Raw genomic sequence first — 22,020 nt, 5'->3', positions numbered from 1 at the left:
CCCCCCCCCCCGCGATGCCTGGGCGCTGTCCGTCGCGGCGGTGATACTGATTGGACTCTCCCCCAAATACCGCGTGCAGGAAGAAGAGGAAGAGGGACGAGCAGTGGGCGGAGAAGAAGGCTGCTGCCACCGTCGCGGTGAGGGACGGGGCTCGCCAGCGTGCAGTGCCAGTGGCCGTGCGAGGGGTGGACACTTCGCTCGACCCCCGCCTCCGTCCCAAATCCCACCACAGGCTCAGAAGAAGGCCCGTGCTAACCGGTCGGAGATCTTCAAGCGCGCCGAGCAGTATGTCAAGGAGTACCGCTCCCAGGTACGAGCAGGAAGGCGTGGCGTTGGCCGGGGAGGATTGCGAGGGATGGCTGCCATGGATTGCAGGCAGCCGTCCTGTGGTGTGGATGCTAGCAAATGATCCACATCTGTTGGAGAGGGTGAATCGTGACCTATGGCATCGTGCTGGAGAACAAGCATGGCCATCTGGGGCGAGGGTGGTTCCCAGCACATGGTCTGGCGGCCTTCCCCGGGCAGCACCGACTATCGGGCTCTTCTATCCTGCAAGATGTGCATGTGACCATGTCTCCGTCAGGGAGGTGTGCACTTGACCCTCGGGATTGATCAGGTCCCCCGTGGCCCGGACACACCACCACCTCATCCTCATACTCCCCCCCCCCACCACCACCATCCCCCAATGCAGGAGCGCGACCTGATCCGGTTGAAGCGCGAGGCCAAGGCCAAGTCCGGCTTCTACGTCGAGCCCGAGGCCAAGCTGCTGCTGGTGGTACGCATCCGCGGTGTGAACGACATCGCGCCCAAGACCAAGAAGATCCTGCAGCTCCTGCGCCTGCGCCAGATCAACAACGCCGTCTTCCTGAAGGTGAACAAGGCCACGCTGAGCATGCTGCAGCGCGTGGAGCCCTATGTCGCCTTCGGCTACCCCAACCTGAAGTCGGTGCGCGAGCTGATCTACAAGCGCGGACATGGCAAGGTGAACGGCAACCGCATCCCGCTCACCGACAACTCCGTGGTGGAGGGCGTGCTCGGCAAGCACAACATCATCTGCGTGGAGGACCTGATTCACGAGATCTTTACCGTGGGCCCGGCCTTCAAGCAGGCAAACAACTTCCTCTGGCCCTTCAAGCTGTCTGCGGCCAAGGGCGGGCTCTCCCACAAGCGCCTGCACTTCATCGAGGGCGGCCAGGCCGGCAACCGCGAGCACTTCATCAACAACCTCGTCCGCGCCTCCAACTAGATGCCTGGCCAGGGCTGCTGGTGATGTTACGTGTGTGTAAGCACGCTGTCCTTCCGAAGCCGGGCACACAAGGGGGGCAAGATCTTGAGGCTGGACTGAGGTGAAGTGTCTCCAAGTAGACAGCAGTGAAGCGGCAGGCGCTCCCAAATCGATGCCCAATTCTCGCCAAAGACCACCAGGATGAGTGAGGGGCCAAGGGTGAGCAAAGGTCTTTCGGGCCCGGTGGTGAAATGGGACAGCAAGGTCCCCTTGCAATATGCTGTCGACATGCCGGGAGCCGGTGATCCCGTACCCGGAGTACCCGATGCCCATCACGAGATCGCCACGTCCTGGGAGATCGCCTGATAGGTCTAAACCAATGGATGGAGGCATTTCATGCTCCTTCTCCCCGGAACTATGCCTCCATGGGGAGGCCTGGTGCGGGCTGGGACACGATGCGCCCTGGTGCAGGCCCCACCAGGAACCCGGCTCTGGCAGTCGGGCCATGGCCTGCGCCATCTGGTCGCGCGCAATGCGCCGAGCGGCCGATCTGCACGCACGCTGAGGATCCATGCTAGTGAAAATGGTGGCGATCCCATCCTTCCTCCTGTCGGCAAGGGAGCGCCGGGCCTGGTCAGAGTGGTCCTCAAGGGCGCCCTCAAGTACGCGCATGCATGGATTTACGTGCATGTGGCTTAGGGACCGACCACCATACCGCATTGCAAGATGTTTGGTACCATTGTGACTATCGTGCCGCAGCCCAGGACAACTGGGGATTTGCCTGGCCTTCATCGCATGTTTCCCACGTCTTGGTCCCCAGCGCTGGGCCCCATCTTAGCACTCCATGCCCCCTCCCACCCACCCCCCTCTGAATCTAGAATCCTGGGGTCGGTGGTGCTGTTCTCCAGCCTGGTGCTGGGCTCCGCCCCCTACCTCCTGTCAACCAAGTTCGGTCTGGAGACGGCGCTGTTCGCGGCCAATGTGGCCATGCCCGCCACGCTCAGCGTGGACGGGGTGTCTGCCGGCTGGGGCAGGCCGCTGTCCATCCATGGCATTGTGCTGTCCGAGGAGTGGCGCAGCGCGGGGCCCAGGCAGGACCGGCAGGCCGGGGAGGAGACCGGGCTGGCCCCGCCGGGCGCGCAGCGCCCCCTGCTCCAGATCGAGCGCGTGACCTCGAGCGCCCCACTCCACTCCCTGCTGACCAGCCGCGCCCCGCTCACGCTGACGGTGCACCGCCCGGTCGCGGACGCGACGCTGGGGCCAGACGGCACGCTGCGCCTGCTGGGCCTGCTGGAGCGCTGCGGCCTGCTGCGCTCCCCCGCCCCCTGCAGGCGGTGGCCCCCGCGACCTGCTGTGCGGCGCGGGGGAGGCAAGGCGACCCGCGCCACCGCCGACCTGAAGGAGCGGGTCGTGCTGGCCCGGGCGCTGGGGCGGGGCGCCGGCCGCGCAGGCCGTCGCGCCAACGCCCGGGCCGCCGCCGGCGGCCAGCGGCAGGGAGGGTCGCATGATGACACTGACGCCGGGTCTGGCAACTCCAAGGACTCGGCAGGGGACCAGGCTCAGCAGCACGATCCGGAGGCGGCGGAGGTGAAGGCCGCCGCCTTTGGCTGGCGCCAGGCCACGCGCCGCTTCCGGCTGCCGGCGCTCGAGGAGGAGAGCAGCGCGGGGCGCGGGTCGGAGCGCCGGCCGTTGATCCTGGTGCGGCCAGAGGGCGCGGCCGCCCCCGCGCCGCACGCCTGGGAGGAGGAGCCGGCAAATAAACCGCTGTCATTGCGCGAGCTGGCGGTGCGGCTGTGGCGCGGGCGGGAGGGCCGAGCGCAGCGCGAGGCGCGCGCGCGGCGGTCGCGCGGCGCGGTGCCCCCGGCGCTCCAGCGCGCCGACGCGGCCGTGGCCTTCTCCGGCGAGCTGGTCACGCCCTGGGTGCACTGCCAGACAGCCGACGGCGCGCTCAACCTACCCCTCGCCTTCAAGGAGGCTGCCGGCGAGCACGTGCACATGGAGGTGCTGCAGGGCCTGGCCGCGCTGGAGGAGGCCGGAAAGGATGGCGTGGGCGAGGACCTGGCCTGGGCGCAGCGCAGGCCCCAGATGCTGCTCCCCCTTGCGGCGGGTGGGGGTGGTGGGGGTGCTGCTGGGGGTAGAGGTTTTGAGCGGGGGAGTTTGTGAGGTGGCATGCATGCCGCCGGCCCATGGGCGTCCCCCAGCCTCTCAGCTGGGGCATCAACAGCCGCCATGCTGTAGTTTTACGGCGCAAGCCCTCTCCCTGCCGGGCCCCCGCTCCCTGATGTGTGCAGAGCCCAAGAGCATGACACATCTATGCTGCTCTTCCTTTTACGCTCCCACCCCCATTCAGCCCGGTTCCCACCCCTGTGCTGCTCGATCAACCATCCTCCCTTCCCCCGCACAGGCCGGCCCCAGCTTCCCACCAGCATCCGCGTGGACTCCCGGGTTGCGCACGGCACGCTGCGGGGCTGGACCACCAGCCAGGGCTACACGCTGCTCACCGCCCCGCTGGAGCTGGCGCTGGAGTGCCTGCCGCCGCTGGCCCGGCGCCTGCTGGCGCGGCTGAACCCGCTGCTGGGCGCGACGCTCACGCTGGGGCCCGAGGACCGGCCCCTGGCCGTGCGCCTGAGCGTGGTGCCGCAGGACGCGCTGCTCCCCGCCGCGGCCTGCCTGGTGCGGGTCGACCCGCTGGAGGTCACGCTGTCCTCCAGTGGCGCGCTGCTGGAGCCGCTGGCGCGCCTGCGCTCGCTGGGTGGCGCCGTGCCGCGCCTGCCCGAGCGCGTGAGCGCGGGCGTGTCCGGGCTGGAGGCGGTGGTGGACGACGGCGGCGGGCTGACCGCCGCGGCGCTGGACCTCACGCTCATGCTCCCCGCTCGCACCCGGGTGGGGCTGACCACCTGGGGCAGCGCCGCGCTGCACCACCCCGAGCGCCTGGACTGGGTGGTGGCGGTGCCGGGGGCCACGCTGCAGGCGCTGGGCGTCCGGGGCGTGGAGGAGGACCGCGGGGTGGCCATGCTCGTCACCGGGTCGCCCCTGGCCCCGACACCGCAGCTGGCGAGGTGTGGTGATGTGTTGTGGTGGGGGCCGGGGTGCAGAAGTGGGTCGAGGTCAGTGCGAGGCAGGCATCTGACCCAGGCAGGCACGAGGTGGCGCCCCTCAGTGAGACTCCTGTCGGTCCTGCGATGGCCACTCAGCCGACCCCAGGGGCCCCGCCCCCAAGTCCCCCCTCTCCTGCTTTCCTGCCCAGGTTCGGGGCTGACCTGGCGCGCGTGATCGTCACCCAGGCCGCCGGCGACACGCTGCGCTCCAAGCGCTCCCCGCTCTCTGTGCTGCCAGACTGGCTGGCGCAGCACGTCAGCCTGGGGCTGGAGGGCGATGCCGCGCAGGGCACGGTGCAACTCCCGCCCCCGTCTAGTCAGCGGGACAAAGGCGAGGAGAAGGTCGGAAAAGAGGAAGACTCGGATGCCTCGTAGAATTGTCAGCGGAGAAACACCATGGTGCAGGAATCAGGCGCTGCCTCGTACATTTGCCCTCCTCTGTATGAAGAAGGGATTGACCCTGAGCTCACAGCCGGCATGTCATCACGCTTCAGAAGGCCCAGCCGATGCTCAAGGGTGCAGCCTGGCCATGGCCCATGGATTTCATGTGTGCTTGCATGGGTGCCCTCATCCTGTACCTGCTCGCCATTGGCAAGAAGGTTTGTCTCATTAGCATACTGCGTCTCTCCTACAAGGGACAGCAATACCTCTCTTCCCCCTGCAACAAACAAATGATGCTCGCTTCTTAGTGAACATGGTCAGGCCGGCCTTCCCAGGCTTTCAAGCCCTTCATGAACAGCAGGGCTTTGCTTGGTGACTGGTCACAAAAAGGTAGATCTTGGTGGACCCCTCTGCGGTCCGTGGCATGCATGTTCAGAGGATGATCCGAGTAGGTTCCTAGTTGGTCGCTGCACAATGCAGCGACATCGGCTTGGGCCCGACAATATGGGCGGCACGAGTGAGGCTCTATCCTGGATAGACATACTGAAGGCAAAACATGTAGTAGCAAAAGGAGAGGGACTGGGTACGAGAAAGCGAGGAAAATGAGTGTTTCAATATCCTCCACCCTTGCCCAGTACAGCGCATGGGGTGAGGAGTCTCTGTCCGACAGGGTTTTGTCGATGAGGAGGGCGAAGAATGAAAGGGCAAGTACTGGGACCGAAAAGATGGGTGAGGAGCTGGGCGCAGTGGAGCCGCCCAGCCCATCAGTGGCCGGCAGCAAACCCTGTCCGGGAGCCGCCCTCGCGGCTGCCACAGCCCAAAAACGAAAGTGTGGGTGGCCGGTGGCGACGCTCAGTCGCGCTCTGCCCGGGGGCTCAGGGGCCCTGCCTGCTTGGCGGCGGCCTCCTCGGCGCGCGCCCTGCCTGCGATCCTGCGCAGCCTGTCCACGACGGTGGGGAAGTCGGGCCGGGCCGCGGGGTCCTCCGCCCAGCACTCCTGCATCAGCGCGATCCAGCCAGGCCCTGTGATGGGATGAAGGGGGGGAGCAGCAAGGGTCAGGGGGCGTTGGACGGGGGCCGACGACAGGGGCGTCGGATACCCTTGGATCTGGGAACAGGTGCCCTGTACAGCTGCGAACCCGAGCTCCTTGGCATGCCCAGTGCGGCTGTGGCTGTGGTGAAAAAACCCTCGTCCCTCCAGCAAAGTGCCCAGCGCTCGTGGGTGCGCACCAGGCTCGACCACGCTGCCCAGCTCGCCGTCCAGTCCTGGCACGGGCGGCCGGATGACATCCCGGGTGTTCACCAGGCGGAGCAGGTAGGCAGACAGGTCGTCCTTGAAGGGCGCGGCCATGGTCAGCGCCTCCCACATCACGATGCCAAACGAATAGATGTCCACCTGGAGTGCAGACAGGAGAGGGGTTGGGGAATGGAAGGGGGACCTTAGAAGGCCCGCCACAAGCAGACCGACGATGCCCGGCGCACTTGCCGCAAAGTGACTAGCCGAGGGGGCGAGCAGACTCACGTGCCCCGGTCGGTGCGCAGGCGCAGTGATCCATGGCCGCCAGCCGTCCCAGCCACCCAGAGTCGACATTGCCTGGTCACCGACCCACACGAGCCGAGAAACAGCAGGGCCCCTCACCTTGGCCGACATGGTCTCCGGCGCCCTGACGATCTCCGGCGCCGTCCAGGGCAGGACGCCATGGCTGCTGGGCATTGGGGCGTGCGTTCCCACGTGGCTGTGCCGCGACATGCCGTACCCACAGACCTTTGCCACGGGGCGCCGCCCGCGCCAGCCCAGCAGGATGTTGCTGTGTGGGGCAGGAGAGGGGGGAGTGAAGGGTGGAGTGCATGGTGAGCAGATCGCAGGGTGTGACGCGAATGCTGCCTGGGCGTCCAGCGCGCCACCAACCCCAGGCTTCAGGCGCCCCGGCAGGGTCGACCAGGATGCCTGGGCGCCCGTTCAGGGACACACGAGCGCCGGCACTTGCACCTTGAGGGAGGGGGGATACACGCGTGCGCCGGCCCCGTTCCACCCCCCCACCCCCCCGGCCGCCCCTTGGCTCCCGGGACTCACGAGGACTTGAGGTCAAAGTGGGTGACGCCCTTGGCGTGCAGGTCTGCAGGAGTGAGTGGTCGGGGGGAGGGGCATGGCCCGAGGCTCTCCTGCGCTGCAGTCCGGCGCCTGCACGGCGTCGCCCCCGGCCCCGGCCCCCACCCCGCCCCTCCGCGGCATCGGGCCCCTGGCCAGCCCCCGCCCCCATCGCACACTCACACTCCATGGCGCGCGCGGTGTCGAGGAGGAAGCGCAGGCGGTGCTGGCGCCCCGCCACGACGTCGTCGCGGCGGTGCAGCGCGGTGCCCATGCTGCGCCCCGACACGTACTCCATGATGACGGCCGGCCCGCGCACCAGGCGCCCCGGCAGGCGCTGGTGGGCCTGCGCGAGGTTGACCCCGGGCCCACCCGGGCCCGGCGGCGGCGGCGGCGCGGCGGGGGCGGCGCCGGCGGCCCCCTCCCCCTCCGGCAGCACGAAGCCGTAGACCTCGGCCAGGTTGGGGTGGCGCAGGCTGACCATCTCGGCGCGCGCCGCGAGGAAGTCGAGCCAGTCGCGCCGCCCCGCGCGCTCCATGCCCATGAGCGCGGGGTTGATGACCTTGACGCCCACGTCGCAGTCGCGCCAGCGCCCGCGGTACATGTCGCCGTAGGTCCCGGCGCCCAGCATGCTGGACAGCCACACGTCCCCCGGCGCGGCCACCTCCAGGCGGTCGCCGCGCGCGGCGGCGGCGCGCAGGTCGCGCGCGCTGGCGTGAGCGGCATGCACCGGCCCGGAGGCCAGGTCGTCATCGTCGTCCGCGGTGTCCGCCGCGGAGCCCATGGAGCTGCCCAGGGTGGGCGGGACGCAGAGGCCAACCTCGTCCGACTCCGACTCGGAGGGCCGCACCCAGCCCCAGCGCGAGGACAGGAAGAGGTGGAGCTTGGTGGGGGCCAGCCCCGCGTCCGCCAGGCCCGCGTTCTTGTCCACCAGCTCGTCCCACATCGCCGCCACGTCGGCGTCGTCGACCAGATCCACCAGCGTGTCGGGGTCCTGCGGCAGGCGGTACCGCATCGTGAACACCGCCTGCACGTGGTGGGAGAGGGGAGGGGGGGCGTCCTCGGGGGCTCAACCATCTCGCCGCCGCGCGGCACATGTCGCCGCAACCCCGCCGACGTAGGCACCCCGCCGGGAACACTCGAGCCACGGGGGCCAAGCCCCTGTGGCGTGCGAGAACCGGCCCCCACCAAACCCTGCACATCCCAGACGCGTCACCGGAATCCCCCGCCTCACCCGCTGCGCCGCACCGGCGCCGCCCGAGGCGCGGTCGGCCAGGGCGCGCACGCGCGGCGAGCCCCCGCCGGTGGGCGCCCCCCGGCCCTGCAGCGCGGCGGGGCAGGTGCGCACCAGGCAGTTGCGCAGCAGCTCTGCGCGCGACGTGGTGAAGGGCAGGGCCACCAGGCGCGTGAACTCGCGGCTCAGGGAGGCCTCCGTCCCCGGGGCGCCGGGGTCCGGGGCCATCGCCGGACTGGTTGTCACCAGAACTCGGACCTGGGGAGGAGTGGGGCGGTGGGGTGCAAATGGGCCCGGGGTGTTCCTTTAGGTGGCGCGCAAGTATCAGAGGGGGGGAAGTTGAGGTGGATGACCTCACGCAACGTATGACCCGCGGCCAAAGCACTGGGTTGACTCAGAGACACACACACACGGAGAAGACAGTCTGAGGAACGCATGTGCGCCTCCTTCTCCGCACCCACAGCCACTTCATCGGCAAAACATCTCTCACGCTCCTCCCACAGGCCACGTGCTTCCCCTGCCCCGTGCAGCACACCAAAATCAGCCGGCACCAGCTCTCACCGTCCTCGCCGGGGCCAGGCGCGGCCCGTCCAGCTGCACCGCCCCCGAGGTCGCGGCGCTGGGGAAGGACTGCATGGAGGGCAGGCTGGGCCCCGAGACGCTCGCGGCAGCCACAGCCGCCGCGGCCGCCGCGACGGCAGCCAGCTGCTGCTGCTGCTGCAGCTGCTGTTGTTGCTGCAGCTGCGCCTGTTGCTGCAGCTGCTGTTGTTGCTGCAGCTGCGCCTGCTGCTGCTGCTGCGCCTGCTGCTGCAGCTGCGCCTGCTGCTGCAGCTGCGCCTGCTGCTGCGCCTGCTGCTGCTGCTGCTGCTGCGCCTGCTGCTGCTGCAGCAAGAGGAGCTGTGAATGTTGCTGCTGCTCCTGCTGCTGCAGCTGCAGCTGCGCAAACTGGTTCTGCTGAGGCAGGCGCAGCTGTGCGAGTTGCTGCTGCTGGAGCTGGGCTTGCTGCTGGGGCTGCAGAACCACGCCATACTGCTGCTGCAGCAACTGCTGCTGCTGATCCAGGATGGGGCCCGCAGCCATGACCGCAGCCGCGGCGGTGACGGCGGCGGCCACCATGTCTACGCTGGCACGAGGGGATCGCCCGGGCGAAGCGTAGGCGGCGGCGGCCGGATCTGCGTGCACCCTCGCGGCCGGGACGCTGGCGGGCGGGTGAGGGGCGGCAGCGGTGGGCCCCCTTGGCGAGTCTTGGAGAGTGGTGCCAGGGTGACGTGGGGAGGTGGAGCTGGCAGGGTTGGCGCGGGGCGAGGCGACCCAGGAGCCCTTGGCTTCGCGCTTGCCGCTCCCTTTCTGCGGCACCTCCCGTGGCTGCGTCGTGATGGCGGGGGGGGGCGCCGCGCTGGGGGTTGACTCGCCGTGCATGCTGGCCTCCCGTGAGGGAGCAGCGTCGCGTGGGAAGGGGGTGTCCTGGCACTGGGCCGGCACGCCTCGTGGACGCGCCTCCGGCACACAGATGGTCTGCGGGGTGGCGGCAGGGGCACGCGGGATCGATGGACGATGAGCAGGTCAGGGGCCTCTGGACAGCTGCACACCGTCACCAGGCTCATGCACCCCCGGGCCTGAGTGAAGCTGGGGACATTGAGTGCGACCAGCAACGCCCTCTCACCTGGGAGGCGTCGGTGCTGGGGCCGCGCCGGGAGGCTTCCTCGGAGGGCAACGACGGGTATTCGGGGGGCTGCACCGACGTGCGGGGGGACAGGGTCTCCTCGCTGGCCTCGCCGAGCGTGTCCAGGGCCTTCCACTCTCCATTGGCAGATCGCACGTAGGAGGCGGGCTGGGACTGCATGAAGGGGCTCAGGATGCTGATGCTGGCAGCACCCCCCAGCTGCAGAGGCATGTGCAGACCCGGGCTTGGGGAGGTCCTGGGGACTGTAGCTGGTCCAACATGCTCGCGAGTGTCCCGAGTGTTGGGGCCATCATCCCCGCGATCAAAGGGGGTCACACCCGGCAGGGTGGCATCCGCAAAGGGGGAGTCGGGGCCGTCCATCTAGGGATGTTCGTCAGAGCACATGCTTTGCAATGGAAAGGTTAAGATGCTGCCTTTCGAACTCGATAAAGAGGTGCAGCAGGGAACTTCTCGCAGTCGTTTTGGGAGAGAGTCATGCAGGTGCAGGATCCTCGGCAGCCGCAGACCCCAGATTCAGAGTAGGGCAAAATCGCTCAACCATGAGCAGACAGGGGCTTTGACTGGTGCTGATATCACACCTGCACTGATTTCAAGGCATGCAATCCTCAAGGAAGGGAAGGGTCCATTCCCACAAATTCTACTACATTGAGAGTGAGTGCACCATGGCTGGACAGCAAACGGCCAGGTCTCCAGGGGTCAGCAATCCTGATGGTCCAGACCATGTCAGCCCTGACCCCTTGACCTTGTGAGCAAATTCATCCCCCCATGAAAATAAACTTGTCGCAAGGAGTCTAGAGAATGCCTACTTCCAAAAGCACTCGTAGAATGACCAAGCAGCAACGCGACCAGCTGGACTCTGGGAGGAGGAAGAAAGTCAGCCGAAATCCGGGATGCCCATGCGGAACGTCATCGCTCCATGCGAAAACAACTGGAATCGATGTAGTCGCACCTTGAATGTATGCAATTTGGTCTCCAAAGTGTGCGTAACGGAGGCTCAGGATGGCGGCTTTATCCGCCCTTCGATGCCCCATCATGACACAGGCCCCATGTCGCAGCTTGCCCATGCGGGCCGCACATAGTCAACACCCCCAACTGTCAAGATGCGGACATGGTCACCAGAAGCCACACCGTATTTCACACCTGAGTTCAACTGCCGAAGGTGCTGTGGTCATGGAACCTGGCACCCGCACCAGACGCCTAGCCTTTCCATTCACAAGGATCGCGGGTCAGGAAGAGCTCAAGCTGGCCCTGCTCCTCAACGTGGTGGATCCCTCCATTGGAGGGGCTCTCATCATGGGCGACAGAGGCACAGGAAAATCTGTTGCGGTGCGTCTGGTGCTCCATGTCGAGCCCTCTCTTGTGGCATGATGATGTGCTGCCATGCCATGGTCGCAGCATCCATGTGGCACAGCCCCAAGACACACTCGGTCATGCAATCACAGGTCAGGGCTTTGGTGGATGTCCTGCCTGAGATCCAGGTGGTCAAGGATGACCCCTTTAACTCTAGCCCCACTGGTGAGTGGCATGGAGAGGGGGATCATAGTTGGAACAATGGGGACCTGGAGCCAGGCGGGCGGGTGCCATGTAGACAACAGGTACTGGAACACGAAAGGAAGTGCAGCCTGCACACCCGAGTCCCCACCCTCCTTGTCTTTGCACCCCCCCTCTAGACCCCGGCCTGATGGGGCCCGAGCCCCTGGCCGCACTCAGGGCGGGCATCCCACTGGAGACCGTGCGCAAGCCTACCCCGCTCGTGGAGCTGCCCCTGGGAGCCACGGAGGACCGCATCTGCGGCACCATCGACGTCGAGAAGGCGCTGTCCGAGGGGATCAAGGTGGGTGTGCTTGTGGTTGACCAGGCCGCGGGGTGGGGCTGAGAGAGGCTGGGCTACCTTGATTGAAACGACCTGGAGCCGCACCCCGTACATCAACTTGCACGCCGGTCTGTGTCCCCCTGAGTCTCAGCTGCCTTGTGCCAAGGAGACCACCACCTCACCCCACCTCTTCAGGCCTACGAGCCTGGGCTGCTGGCGCGTGCCAATAGGGGCATCCTGTATGTCGATGAAGTCAACCTGCTCGACGATGGGCTGGTGGACGTGGTGCTCGATGCTGGTGCGTGGTGCAGCGGAGGGTGCAGATCGTGTACAATGCCTGGCTGTGGGACGGCGAGGCCCCTGGGCCAGGTGTAAGGGAGGGTGCATTACGGGAGCTGGGTGGTGATGTTGAGGGTGGTGTATCAGGACTTCCCTCGAGACAGGGCTTGCCCTGAAGCCAGGCTTTGAAATCACCCTCGGCGGTCCCCTCCTGCCCTTGAGCCGGCTTGTCACAGCACCCTGATTTACCCCCTTGGGCAGCTGCAAGCGGACGCAACACTGTGGAGAGGGAGGGCATCTCCATCGTCCACCCGGCGTCGTTCATCATGATTGGTGGGTGGGGGGGGTGGGTGGGGGTGGGGGGGGGGGTGAATTGGATGTGCGCTCCAGGTCGAGGAAGGCATGCAGTGGCACGACCGCCTGCGCCTGCTCTTCCGGACCCAGCAATGCAGCCGCTCCCCATCCTCTTGCACCCCGCCCAGGCTCCGGGAACCCAGCGGAGGGCGAGCTGCGGCCCCAGCTCCTGGACCGGTTTGGGCTGTCCGTCTCGGTCGGCACCCTGCAGGAGACCTCGCAGCGGACACGCATGGTCCTGGACCGACTCGCCTTTGAGGGGGTGCGCAGTGTCGAGTGGGAGGGGTGTACAGGGAGGTGGCGCGCAAGGGCCCCTGTGCGCTGCAACCCTCGCTGACGCCGGCCTGCGAGGATCCACGTACCCTGCCCGCGCCTGCCCCAGTGTGTTCTGCACGCCGTGCAGACCGTGCGCAGGCTCTGCGAAGAGGAGCGGCCCCCGACCAGCCTCTGCCCAGTCCCAGATACGCAGCCCTTGGCCCGACCACCCCCTTTCTTTTATGCAGAATCCAGCGGCCTTCTTGAAGACGGTGGCGGCGGAGCAGGAGGCCTTGGTGGAGCAGCTCGAGCGCGCCCGGCAGCTGCTGCCCGAGGTGACGGTGTCCAGGGACATCAAGCTCAAGATCAGGTGGGTGTGGTGAGCTGTGGGTGCAAAAGTGAGCGAGCTGGGGTGCGGCAATAGGGGATGGGAGGCCCTGCCCGGGCATTGCTGAGTCCCCACCCTCTCACTCACAAGCATGCACTCTCCTTCCCTGACAAGTACACCCTCCCTCGCCCATGACGCCGCAGTGAGCTGTGCTCGCTGCTGGACACCGATGGCATCCGGGGCGACATCGTGCTCAACCGGGCGGTGAGAGCCGCGGTGGCCCTGCAGGGCCGCAAGGAGGTGGTCCTCGAGGATGTCGTGCCCCTGGCCTCCATGGCCCTGAGCCACCGGTGGGTTTGTTGGGGGACGCGCCTATGGCCAGTATGCTGTCGGCCCAGTTTCAGGGTGTCAGGCGCCAGCAAAGCCGGGCTGGGCCCGTGTTCTTCGGTGCCCTCACACCGCAGCCTCCATCCAATCTGCAACGCCCGTGCAGGCTGCGCAAGGATCCCCTGGACCCCCTGGACAACAACGTCAAGGTCGCCCTGGCCCTGCGCCGCATGCTGAACCCAAAGGCGGTGGAGGTGGGTGCTGGGTATGGCCTATGGAGGGAGGTGGGCTTGTGGGGGCTGCGCAGGGTTCAGGATGAGGACGTGACGGGGATCTTGTCTCAGATTTTTTGCGGATGTTTATGAGGCAGAGGACGCTTTTACTCCCCCACGTCTCTAACTCATGCCTTACTGCCATGGTCATGTGGGTGCAGAAGGAGGAAGAGGCCAAGAAGAAGCAGGCGGCGGAGGCTGCATCCAAGCCCAAGAAAGCCGGCGCATGGGGTGGCCTGCCGCGCTGAGAGCGACAGACTGCCAGACATGCTCACTAGGGGATGCTGGTGGCATCGACGCAATAGTTGCCACCAGGCCTCTGACCAGAGCACCCGGTGCCGCGAGGTGCTTGCTCCGAAGTGCATCGCCAAGCCTGGCGCGCTCTGCAGGTTGCTCAGATCCCCTATCAGTTGCATGCAGGACCCCTCGCATGCTTCCTCGTGTATGAAAGTATAAGAGCACTGGTGTCTTGTTGGGATACCAGGGCAATATTCTCTGCTGAGAATCCAACGGTGGGTCGACTGTCAACTCCCCAATTGCCTCACAACGGAATCAGTCATGCAGACCCAACAAGTTCTGCATGAACCTGTTCTCCGCAGCAAGCTCAGCACTCAAATGCTCAGCCCCGCATTTACGCTGCCCCTCTAGTGCTGCTTCCTGCCTTCACAGAAACGATCTTCTTCATCCTAATATATAGGAAGATTCCATTCGAAGTTTCAGCCGTCGGCAGCCTTTCGTCGGATTCGACCACGATGAGCGGTCCCGACGCCAGCGGCTTCTCGGAGGGCCAGCAGCAGGAGCTGCTGCAGGCGATAGAGACAATGCAGACACGCGACAGGTGCTAATAAAAGTTGTTGTGTCAGTGGTGCGGTGCTCTCGCGGAGCTTCGGTACCAGCCCGGGTCTGACCATGTCCCTGCATGCATTATGAGTTCATATGCGCTCAACATGCCTCTCGCGACCCTTGCAGCATGCGCATGTACAACAATCTGGTAGAAAAGTGCTTCACGGACTGCGTGGACTCTTTCCGGCGCAAGGACCTCGACGCAACAGAGGAGAAGGTGCGGGTCCTTGAGAGTATTGCTGCCACCCCCTGCTTGCCTTACCATCCCGGATCTTTCTGAGCAGCCTCCCGTCCCGATGTCCCTTGCAGTGCGTGCAAAAGTGCTGTGAGAAGTTCATGAAGCACTCTGCCCGCGTGGGCATGCGGTTTGGGGAATTTACTGCCGCCGCAGAAAAGCAGATGGCCGGGCTGCAGGGCAAGTAGGCTCCTCCCTTGCGGTCCAGTGCCGTCTGAGCGCCAACCCTGCCCGAGCAGCGATGCATCGCGCCCATTTTCACCCTGCTGGGCATGGCATGCGCCTCCTGTTACAACGCATTGATGGCGTTGACCCCCACAGTCTGATGTGCTGCCCCATTGGGCACGAGTACCAGTGAGTGTGCAGCAAGCGTTCAGCATAGGTTCAGGAAAGACAGCGTGAGACATAATGCACAGCCGGCGTATCAGTGTACATGACCAGCCCAAGGTCGAATGCCAAAATAAGTGCTGCCCCACGTCACTCGCTGTCGTCGAGCGAGGTCAAGATGACGGCGTGGCGGCCTCGCCTGGCGAGTGCAGCTCCGGGCCTTGCCGCGTCAACAGCTTCGCCGCCGGGTTCGGCGCCGCGGCCGATGGCACCCGAAGATGCTTGGCGCCGGGCTTCAGAGCCGGCGTTCCCGCCAGACGAGGAGGAAGGCGCGCTCATGTCGCCGGCACCCGCCCCGCCAGGCGGCGCTCGCCCTGGTTCGCCGGGGCCATTATCCGGCCGGGCCGCCGCCCTGCTGACGACCTCCCCACTCCCCCCGCTCTCGCCCGACTGGTCGAGGGAGGACCCCACCCAGCGCACGCTGCTCTCCTCCGCCTCGACGTCGTCGTGCAGGGACTCCACGAGCGCATGGATCTCTGCGGTGCGGTATTTGTGGGGAGGACAAGGGGGACGCGGGGTGGATGCCAGGGCGCTGGCAACCGCAAGACATGTGAAGTCCAGGCCGGGCCCAGGGCACCGCGGCATGCAGGACTGGCCCCACCACCACGGCACCCCGCCGACGCACCGGCGGAGGTGTCGGGCGCGCCGAAGCGGCCGCGGTAGCCCCCCTCTCCCCCGCTCAGCAGGTACTGGTCTGGGGGATAAAGAAAGGGGGAAAGGTGTGTGAGTTGCCACATCCTATCCCAGATAGATATGAGAGCACATGGCCCCTATTGGGCAGGTGACATTGGCAACGTCACTTCTGGGCAGATTGAGGAAGCCATGTGTCCATGGCTGCTTCCTGGCCCATCCAACCTGTTGCACATTCTCACCTGCCAGCTGGCAGAGGCGGGAGAAGATATCGTACAGGGTCTCCAGGAGGGAGGACTTTGCCAGCACGCGTGCAGCAACTTCCCCACGGCTGCTCTCGCCCCTGATCTGCGGCAGGTCAAGGGCGTGCACGTTGGTGTGAGGCCTTGTTGTTCAGCAAAGCTCGAGGAATCACGGGCAGGCTTCCCAGCAGATACAAGCCCTCAAAGCCATGCGCAGCAGGCTTGACGCCCAAGCACGACATGCACCTGTGCCCAGGCACTCTTGGTTTCCTGGCGCAGCCGCGCTCGCAGGCGCCGCTCCCAGTGGAATAGGGCGTGGTAGAGGAACAGGCGCGCGCAGCAGAAGCGCCCCACCAGGAACCCTGCGGGGTGAACGCCAGGGGAGGGCGGATCGAGGCACCCCCATGCGCTGAAAGAATTCTCCCGGGCCCATGCTCCGCTCCCCTCCTACTTGCGCGGCGCCTGCCCTCAGCTTCTCGCGTGGTGAGATTGTTGTTGTCCTGGCTGTTGCCTGGGCCCCCAGAGTCGGTCCCTGAGCTCTCGCTCAGGGGTCTGCGCCTGTGGGTCCTCTGGAATGCCGGCGAAACCTCCGCAAACTGATCGCTTGTCCTCCGGGGAGCGCGCCTGCTCGTCCGCAGCTCCACAGGGCGCCCCCGCAGGACAAGTTCCCGAACCGCGTGCGACCTTCAGGCGGGGGGGTGCCGGGGGCGAGTCCTGACGCCACTGACCTGGGATCCTGTCAACCAGGATGGGTCGACCTCCTCCAAACCTGAGTACGCATGTGGTCTGCCACTCCATCCACCTGGAGCGCCGACAGGCTTGGCAGATGGGGCCATCGTCTTGGTCAGCATCCCCCGCACGGGGCTGCAGGGGGTCGATGCTCCAGGAGCACTCGATGCCCGGCAGCGTCTCCAGGGCTTCGACCAGGCCTCTGGCTGAGGATCGCCAAAAGGAGCTGGCCGCCGCATCCCTGCACGGAACGTGTTTCGAGGGCAAGGAGTCAGCGGCGGGCCACAGCGGGGGGTCCTACGCTCAGGTACGCGGGTGAGACGGTCAGATAGGCTGCGCCTGTTCAGGTGGAAGCCTCTGGAAAGCCAAGCAGCTGCCCATTCGCCTGCCCCCTCGGTACCTGGCTCGTCCAAGCTTCCATTCCACCGCCTGCACTGCATTGCGGTAGTACTGCTGGTGCTGAGGGCTGGTGGCGACCCGATCCTCGTACCTGAGGTACAGTGTGAGTGGTGTGCAACCTGTGCTCCTAGAGCCCCAGCGTAGAATCCGTCTCCGCCCCGGAGCAGCGCAGCACCATCCGACACAACACACCCGCCCGCTTCATCACACCCGGGGTCTACGTCCACCAGGAGGCGGTACTCGCAATAAATGTCAAAGAGCTGACGTGGGGTGTAGCTGGAGAGCTGGACGCCCAGCATGGCAGTGGCCCTGGGACAGCATCCCAGGAGTTGGAGGCTTGGGGTGGCAGGGAGAGGTGGGCCATCCCAAAGCACCCGCATGCACAATCCTCTTGCGCAGCCTCCAAAACCCTGCCGACCACCCACTCACCGAAGCACGCCCAGCGCCGGGCTTGGGCGCAGAGGACGGGCTACCGCCTCCACGCCCTCCTCCCGCGCTGACCCGCTAGTGCTGGTGCGCAGCGAAGCGCTGGGATCTCCCTCATCCGTCGGGGGCCCCGCGTCAGCCCCCTCATCCTCGCGTTCGCTGCCTTGCGCATGCACCGCCTCGTACCAGCGCCGGCCCCCCCTCTCCAGGACCTCTGCCACACACAGCCTGGGCACCCGCCTCCTCAGCCGCACCTGTGTGCCAGGCGAAGGCGCGAGTGCCGCGGCGCCTGCCTGGCCACGCCTCCCGGGACGGCCGCCGGATTGCAGGGTCTTGGCCCCTGCAGGCCCTGAGACTGCCCCAGCCCCATCGCCCATGCCGGAGGAGGAGGAGGAGGAGGAGGAGGAGGAGGAGCACAACACGGAGCGCCGAGCCAGGATGCGCTGACGCCGCACAGCAGCACGCACGCCGCTGTCCTCATCCCCAGGACGCTCAGAGTCTGCCGCGATGGATGAGGAGGAGGAAGTCCTCTCAATCTCGTCGTCGACGATGAAGTCACCCAAGTCTGTGGGGCAGATGGCGAGGTGGTCGCGGTGTGGAGGGTTGGAGAGACATCAGATGGCCCGCGAGCCAACCAGCATCGCACCTCCGCTCGCCCCGGAGTCATCGCCGTCCTCGTAGTCTCCGGGGCCCCCAGCGAGGAGGCGGGCCCTCACGACGGGGCGTCCGCCCTCTCTCACACCAGGCGACCCTCCACGCTTCGGCCTAGGCCTCACCCTCCATTCCCTGCAGCCTCTGCTACCTGCTGGACTTGGCAAGCGAGGGGTTTATCAAGGTAGACAGGGGCCTGATGTTGAGAGAATGGATTTGGACCAAAGCTCCCACCTTCGCTGCCTGAGGTGTCCTCTTCAGCGAGGGGAGGCTGGGTGTGTGCAGCCGATCCATGAGGTGTCGCCCCTTGAGGGCTCGGGGGCGATGTCGTTGGGCACTGGGCTGGCGCGGATTGCCTGGGCGGAGATGGAGGGGCTCCAGCTCCGTGACGTTCAGCCTCAGACCCGCTGTCGTCGGGAATTATGAGGGCACGCGACCGTCTCGTCACGACGACCATCGCACCTCCATTGCTAACATGCACAAGGACAACATTGATTATCCGATGAAAGCCCTCCTCCACACTGCACAATGTGATTATGCCACGCTGCCAGTGGTCAGGCTTGCTGTGGGGTTGCTCTCGATATTGACGCCTGCCACAACGGAATTTGAAGCCCTCAGGGCTGGCCTGGGGGATGCATTCGACTCAAACGTGCACAATCCCGTGGCTGTAGCAAGTCTCTCATGCACTCAGTACCCAATGTAACATGAGCTCTTGGCTGGCTGAGCAGTGAGATGATGTTTGCACCACTTTGGGGCCAATCTTCAGCAATGGCACTGATTCCTGTCCAAGGAGAATCCCTGGGAGTTGCATACACCTTCTACTGTGAAGCTTCTGCAAACCCAGTCGGGTTAGACGCTTCAACTTCTCCCCATAGGTTGGGCGTTGGTGTGCAGTTCATCAAATGATCATCCCTATGACGTGTGGTTGCACTCAGTAAACCCCGCCTAGCCAGGGGAGATATGTACTCCAACCATCGACCCACCATGATCCAGTGGAGTAACACAGCTCATGAACCTCACTTTGATGCATGCCTCAAGTAGCTGAATCTCTTTGTCGTCCATATACCAATGCCCGCCTCCGGCTAGCGCTCCCAAGTTCCAGGGTACCCACCCTGTAAGCTCGATACCGCCCTGGTTCCATCGATGTATCTACGAGCTTACGCAATGCGTGCATGCTCCAATCGGTGCTCTTTCCGACGACAACATGCACCTGCCGCCTGTGCACGCTGGGAGGTTGGCATCTCTTTGTTCTCCGAAGGCAGTCCGAATAATACCTTGATGAGCAGTAGGCCCTGCAACTTTCAGGGGATGCTACCAACACTGCTACATGGCCTTCCCTAAAAGCGACAGCAGATCCGACATGTCAGCATTCTGCAAACGAATTCACCACAGCACTTCCCATGCTCATCAGAATTGTGGCCAATTTATGGCAAGGGGGGGCAATCAGCAGTTCATGCACGCAGGGTCTCATCAAAGTCATCCAGGGCAAAAAAACCGCGCAAATCTTATGTGATCCTGCTGAAAGTCTACGTCGGGGTTCATCTGGCGTTTCGGTATCAGTCTCCGGCCTGGACTGAACCCAGAGCAGGACGCACACCAGGTCCTCACACCTTTGCAGGGACAGGCCACCCCCGACACTTTGAGATCCTGCTTTCCCAATTCGTCGAGCACTGGGTACACGGTCCGTTCTGAGCGAGCGTTGCATCGTACAGCACAAATGGTCGATATTGCCATCACCGAGGACATGGCCAAATCCGTGATTACAGGGGGTCCCACATCACCATGCCCTATATTTTAATTCATAACTCAATTGTGAATGTTTGATGCAACATTGGCTCCCACACGCTCGAACTCGACCGCTGTGCGCAGCTATCCCGGCGGCCACGTGCCGCGCGCCCTCCGGACCACGACCCGAGCCGGATTCTGCCAAGTCCACGTTTGGTAGACACGCGGAGTGGCTGAGACCATCAGGCGCTGACGGCTGTGAAGGAGAACAGATACGCTAATCCATCGCATTTCAACATATCCCTGCAACACACGCACCCCTTGGGTCGCAGCATAGAAGCGAGACCCCTTTCACACTCAGCAGCTCCTTGACTGTTCTGCCCACCGGGATGGGGCGATTCTCGAACCTCGCCCTTATGGGCCTCCTGCTCGCGGTGATCACAGCCACACCTACTTCAGCGGTGAGGTCTGGGAGGTGTCTGCATGATGGCCCGAGGTCTTCACTCCGGCTCGCATGCCAATGCAGTTGCCCCACAGGAGCCCCTGACCCTGCGCAGGAAGATATCTCACTCACGGTGAATTATGCTCGGTGCACCTCGCGCGGTGGCAACGGAGCAGAATGTGTCTACAGCGTGACCCTTTCAGACCTGGTTCAGACCGGCGTAACTGTTATGGTGGTCATGGATTCTGGGGGTGAGGTCGGCACGGGCTTCATCCCTCACGAACTGACCCATGTGGGCAGGTTCTCCTTTGGAAGTAAGACTGCGCAAGGATCTGCCTACGCTTTCTACTACGACGCGGCTGGGAAGCAGATCACATCCCCTTCTGTCGCTGTGACACCCCTGCCACCGTCATCCCCGCCCCCGCCGCCGGTCCCTGCCTCCCCACCCACGCCCCTTGCACCACCGCCGCCATACACCACCATCTCCGTGGTGTCTGCCAGTTGTGCCTGGCCTGGTTACATGCAGCCCGTTCGCTTCCAGTATGATGTCCTCCTGAAGCACAAGGTCCCTCAGGTCCACGTGGTCTTCAAGCTGGGCATCTTTGACTTTGGCACAGCATACACCCCCGACTCCCTTGAGCACAGCGGCCACTTCGGTGCTGTGGACGTAGAGACGCTCGAGGGCTACGCATACGCCTACTACTTTGACGAGTACGGCAACAAGATTGACTCTCCCCCCACCCCCGTGGTGCAAGTCACCCTTCCCCGTCCTTCAAAGCGCAACATCGCCAGCCCCTCTGCCTCCCCCACTACCACCACAATCGCTGCAAAGAAGTCTCCCCATGCCACTCGCAAAGCGTTGCCCTCACCCTGAATAGGCTGGCAAGTAGCCGGGGGGTAATCCATGGTCACTCTCATGGGAGTGCTCCTTTGCGGTCTCCAAGGAATTCCACGACCAATTCACAATCATTGCCATACTCCCCCATGCATACTTATCCTATTGTCTTCTCCTCATCGAGCCAATGTCCTTTATGTCTGTGATATATAGCGTTTCATTTGAAGCAGTATACAGCATACTTGCAACACCATGAGATGTCCGGGCTGAAGGAGAGAAGTGGGGTAAGATACGGAAGGATGGATGGGAGGCATGCAATCAACCTGAGGTCCGGCTGCATGCATTCGATGGGGATGCGCCCGGGTGGAGCACTATTGGGCACGGGCTGACACAGGGTTGTCGGAGTTCTCAAATCTCAAACTGGGACCGAGATCCACTCGCGATTCCCGTTATTCACAATTTCAGCCCGAAGTACTCGGTTGACGTCAGATCCCCTTGCCAATGCTCTGTGAGTTTTCAATCCAGTGAACCAATGGGGCCTGGTGTTCCTTGTCACAGCCACCCTTTGCTTGGTCGTCAGGGCTCTATGGTAATGCTCACAGATGCATCAACGCGTCGATTGCTATGTCTATCGCACCCACTCCTCTTGCCAGGAATTGCGGAACACTGCTGACATTGGTGTTTGCAGTTGGGCCAATGTCGCGACACTTCTCTCCAGAAGTGCCCATTGCAAGGCTCGCTCAGTCTTGCACCTGGTCGAGGCAACGCTCTTTCTTAGCGCATGAACGAATCACCTCAAATCTACGCCCTTCTTACTCCTCAACGTTCGCCGTGCTTCACATGATCGAATCGCTTCGATTTGCGGTCGTCGCGGCCACGTGTTAGCGCGCGGCCCCCGGATGCGCTGCCCGAGCCGGAGTCTGCTATGTCCCTTCCTGGCAGACACGCAAGTCGCTGTATTCGCTTGGCGCTGACACCTACAAGTTGGCGGAGAAACCTCAAATAAATTATATTCTGCCACATTCCTGGCACACGCACCCCTTGGGTCGCAGCATAGAAGCGAGACTCCTTTCACACTCAGCAGCTCCTTGACTGTTCTGCCCACCGGGATGGGGCGATTCTCGAACCTCGCCCTTAT

General features: G+C 64.5%; 6 protein-coding genes across 6 annotated transcripts in view; 4 read left to right on the top strand and 2 right to left on the bottom strand.

Annotated features, from left to right (window-relative positions):
• Positions 1-1,246, top strand: part of F751_6781 (60S ribosomal protein L7-2) — a gene marked incomplete at both ends in the record, with an annotated part of 2,257 nt that extends 1,011 nt beyond the window's left edge. The window contains 3 exons of the mRNA XM_011398389.1: positions 80-137; positions 233-310; positions 692-1,246. Coding sequence (XP_011396691.1) covers positions 80-137; positions 233-310; positions 692-1,246 — 691 coding nt within the window. The remainder of the gene's footprint in view (positions 1-79; positions 138-232; positions 311-691) is intronic.
• Positions 1,247-3,220: 1,974 nt separating this feature from the next.
• On the top strand, positions 3,221-13,586 carry F751_6779 (Magnesium-chelatase subunit ChlI; the record flags this gene model as incomplete). The annotated part of the gene is made up of 11 exons (XM_011398387.1): positions 3,221-3,332; positions 3,630-4,284; positions 10,928-11,036; positions 11,153-11,225; positions 11,381-11,544; positions 11,719-11,743; positions 12,285-12,418; positions 12,660-12,781; positions 12,943-13,089; positions 13,233-13,320; positions 13,500-13,586. 11 exons carry the CDS (start codon positions 3,221-3,223, stop codon positions 13,584-13,586), a joined length of 1,716 nt encoding a protein of 571 aa, XP_011396689.1.
• On the bottom strand, positions 5,557-10,070 carry F751_6780 (putative serine/threonine-protein kinase; the record flags this gene model as incomplete). Its single annotated transcript, XM_011398388.1, has 11 exons — positions 5,557-5,726; positions 5,934-6,099; positions 6,343-6,511; positions 6,778-6,820; positions 6,976-7,138; positions 7,232-7,456; positions 7,523-7,819; positions 8,141-8,284; positions 8,588-8,656; positions 9,338-9,541; positions 9,690-10,070. 11 exons carry the CDS (start codon positions 10,068-10,070, stop codon positions 5,557-5,559), a joined length of 2,031 nt encoding a protein of 676 aa, XP_011396690.1.
• Positions 13,587-14,090: 504 nt separating the features above from the next.
• On the top strand, positions 14,091-14,604 carry F751_6778 (Mitochondrial import inner membrane translocase subunit Tim9; the record flags this gene model as incomplete). The annotated part of the gene is made up of 3 exons (XM_011398386.1): positions 14,091-14,176; positions 14,308-14,398; positions 14,491-14,604. 3 exons carry the CDS (start codon positions 14,091-14,093, stop codon positions 14,602-14,604), a joined length of 291 nt encoding a protein of 96 aa, XP_011396688.1.
• Positions 14,605-14,893: 289 nt separating this feature from the next.
• On the bottom strand, positions 14,894-17,599 carry F751_6777 (hypothetical protein; the record flags this gene model as incomplete). Its single annotated transcript, XM_011398385.1, has 8 exons — positions 14,894-15,279; positions 15,429-15,497; positions 15,676-15,781; positions 15,922-16,037; positions 16,536-16,645; positions 16,805-16,894; positions 17,014-17,112; positions 17,484-17,599. 8 exons carry the CDS (start codon positions 17,597-17,599, stop codon positions 14,894-14,896), a joined length of 1,092 nt encoding a protein of 363 aa, XP_011396687.1.
• A 2,968-nt stretch (positions 17,600-20,567) lies between these two features.
• On the top strand, positions 20,568-20,921 carry F751_6776 (hypothetical protein; the record flags this gene model as incomplete). Its single annotated transcript, XM_011398384.1, has 1 exon — positions 20,568-20,921. The coding sequence occupies one exon, from the start codon at positions 20,568-20,570 to the stop codon at positions 20,919-20,921; it is 354 nt and encodes a 117-aa protein (XP_011396686.1).
• Between the last annotated feature and the right edge of the window lie 1,099 nt (positions 20,922-22,020).

This window comes from Auxenochlorella protothecoides (genome assembly GCF_000733215.1).
Source record: "Auxenochlorella protothecoides strain 0710 unplaced genomic scaffold scaffold97, whole genome shotgun sequence".
NCBI lineage: Eukaryota > Viridiplantae > Chlorophyta > Trebouxiophyceae > Chlorellales > Chlorellaceae > Auxenochlorella > Auxenochlorella protothecoides.
Note: the sequence above shows the minus strand (reverse complement) of the source record. Positions and strands in the feature narration are given on the sequence as shown.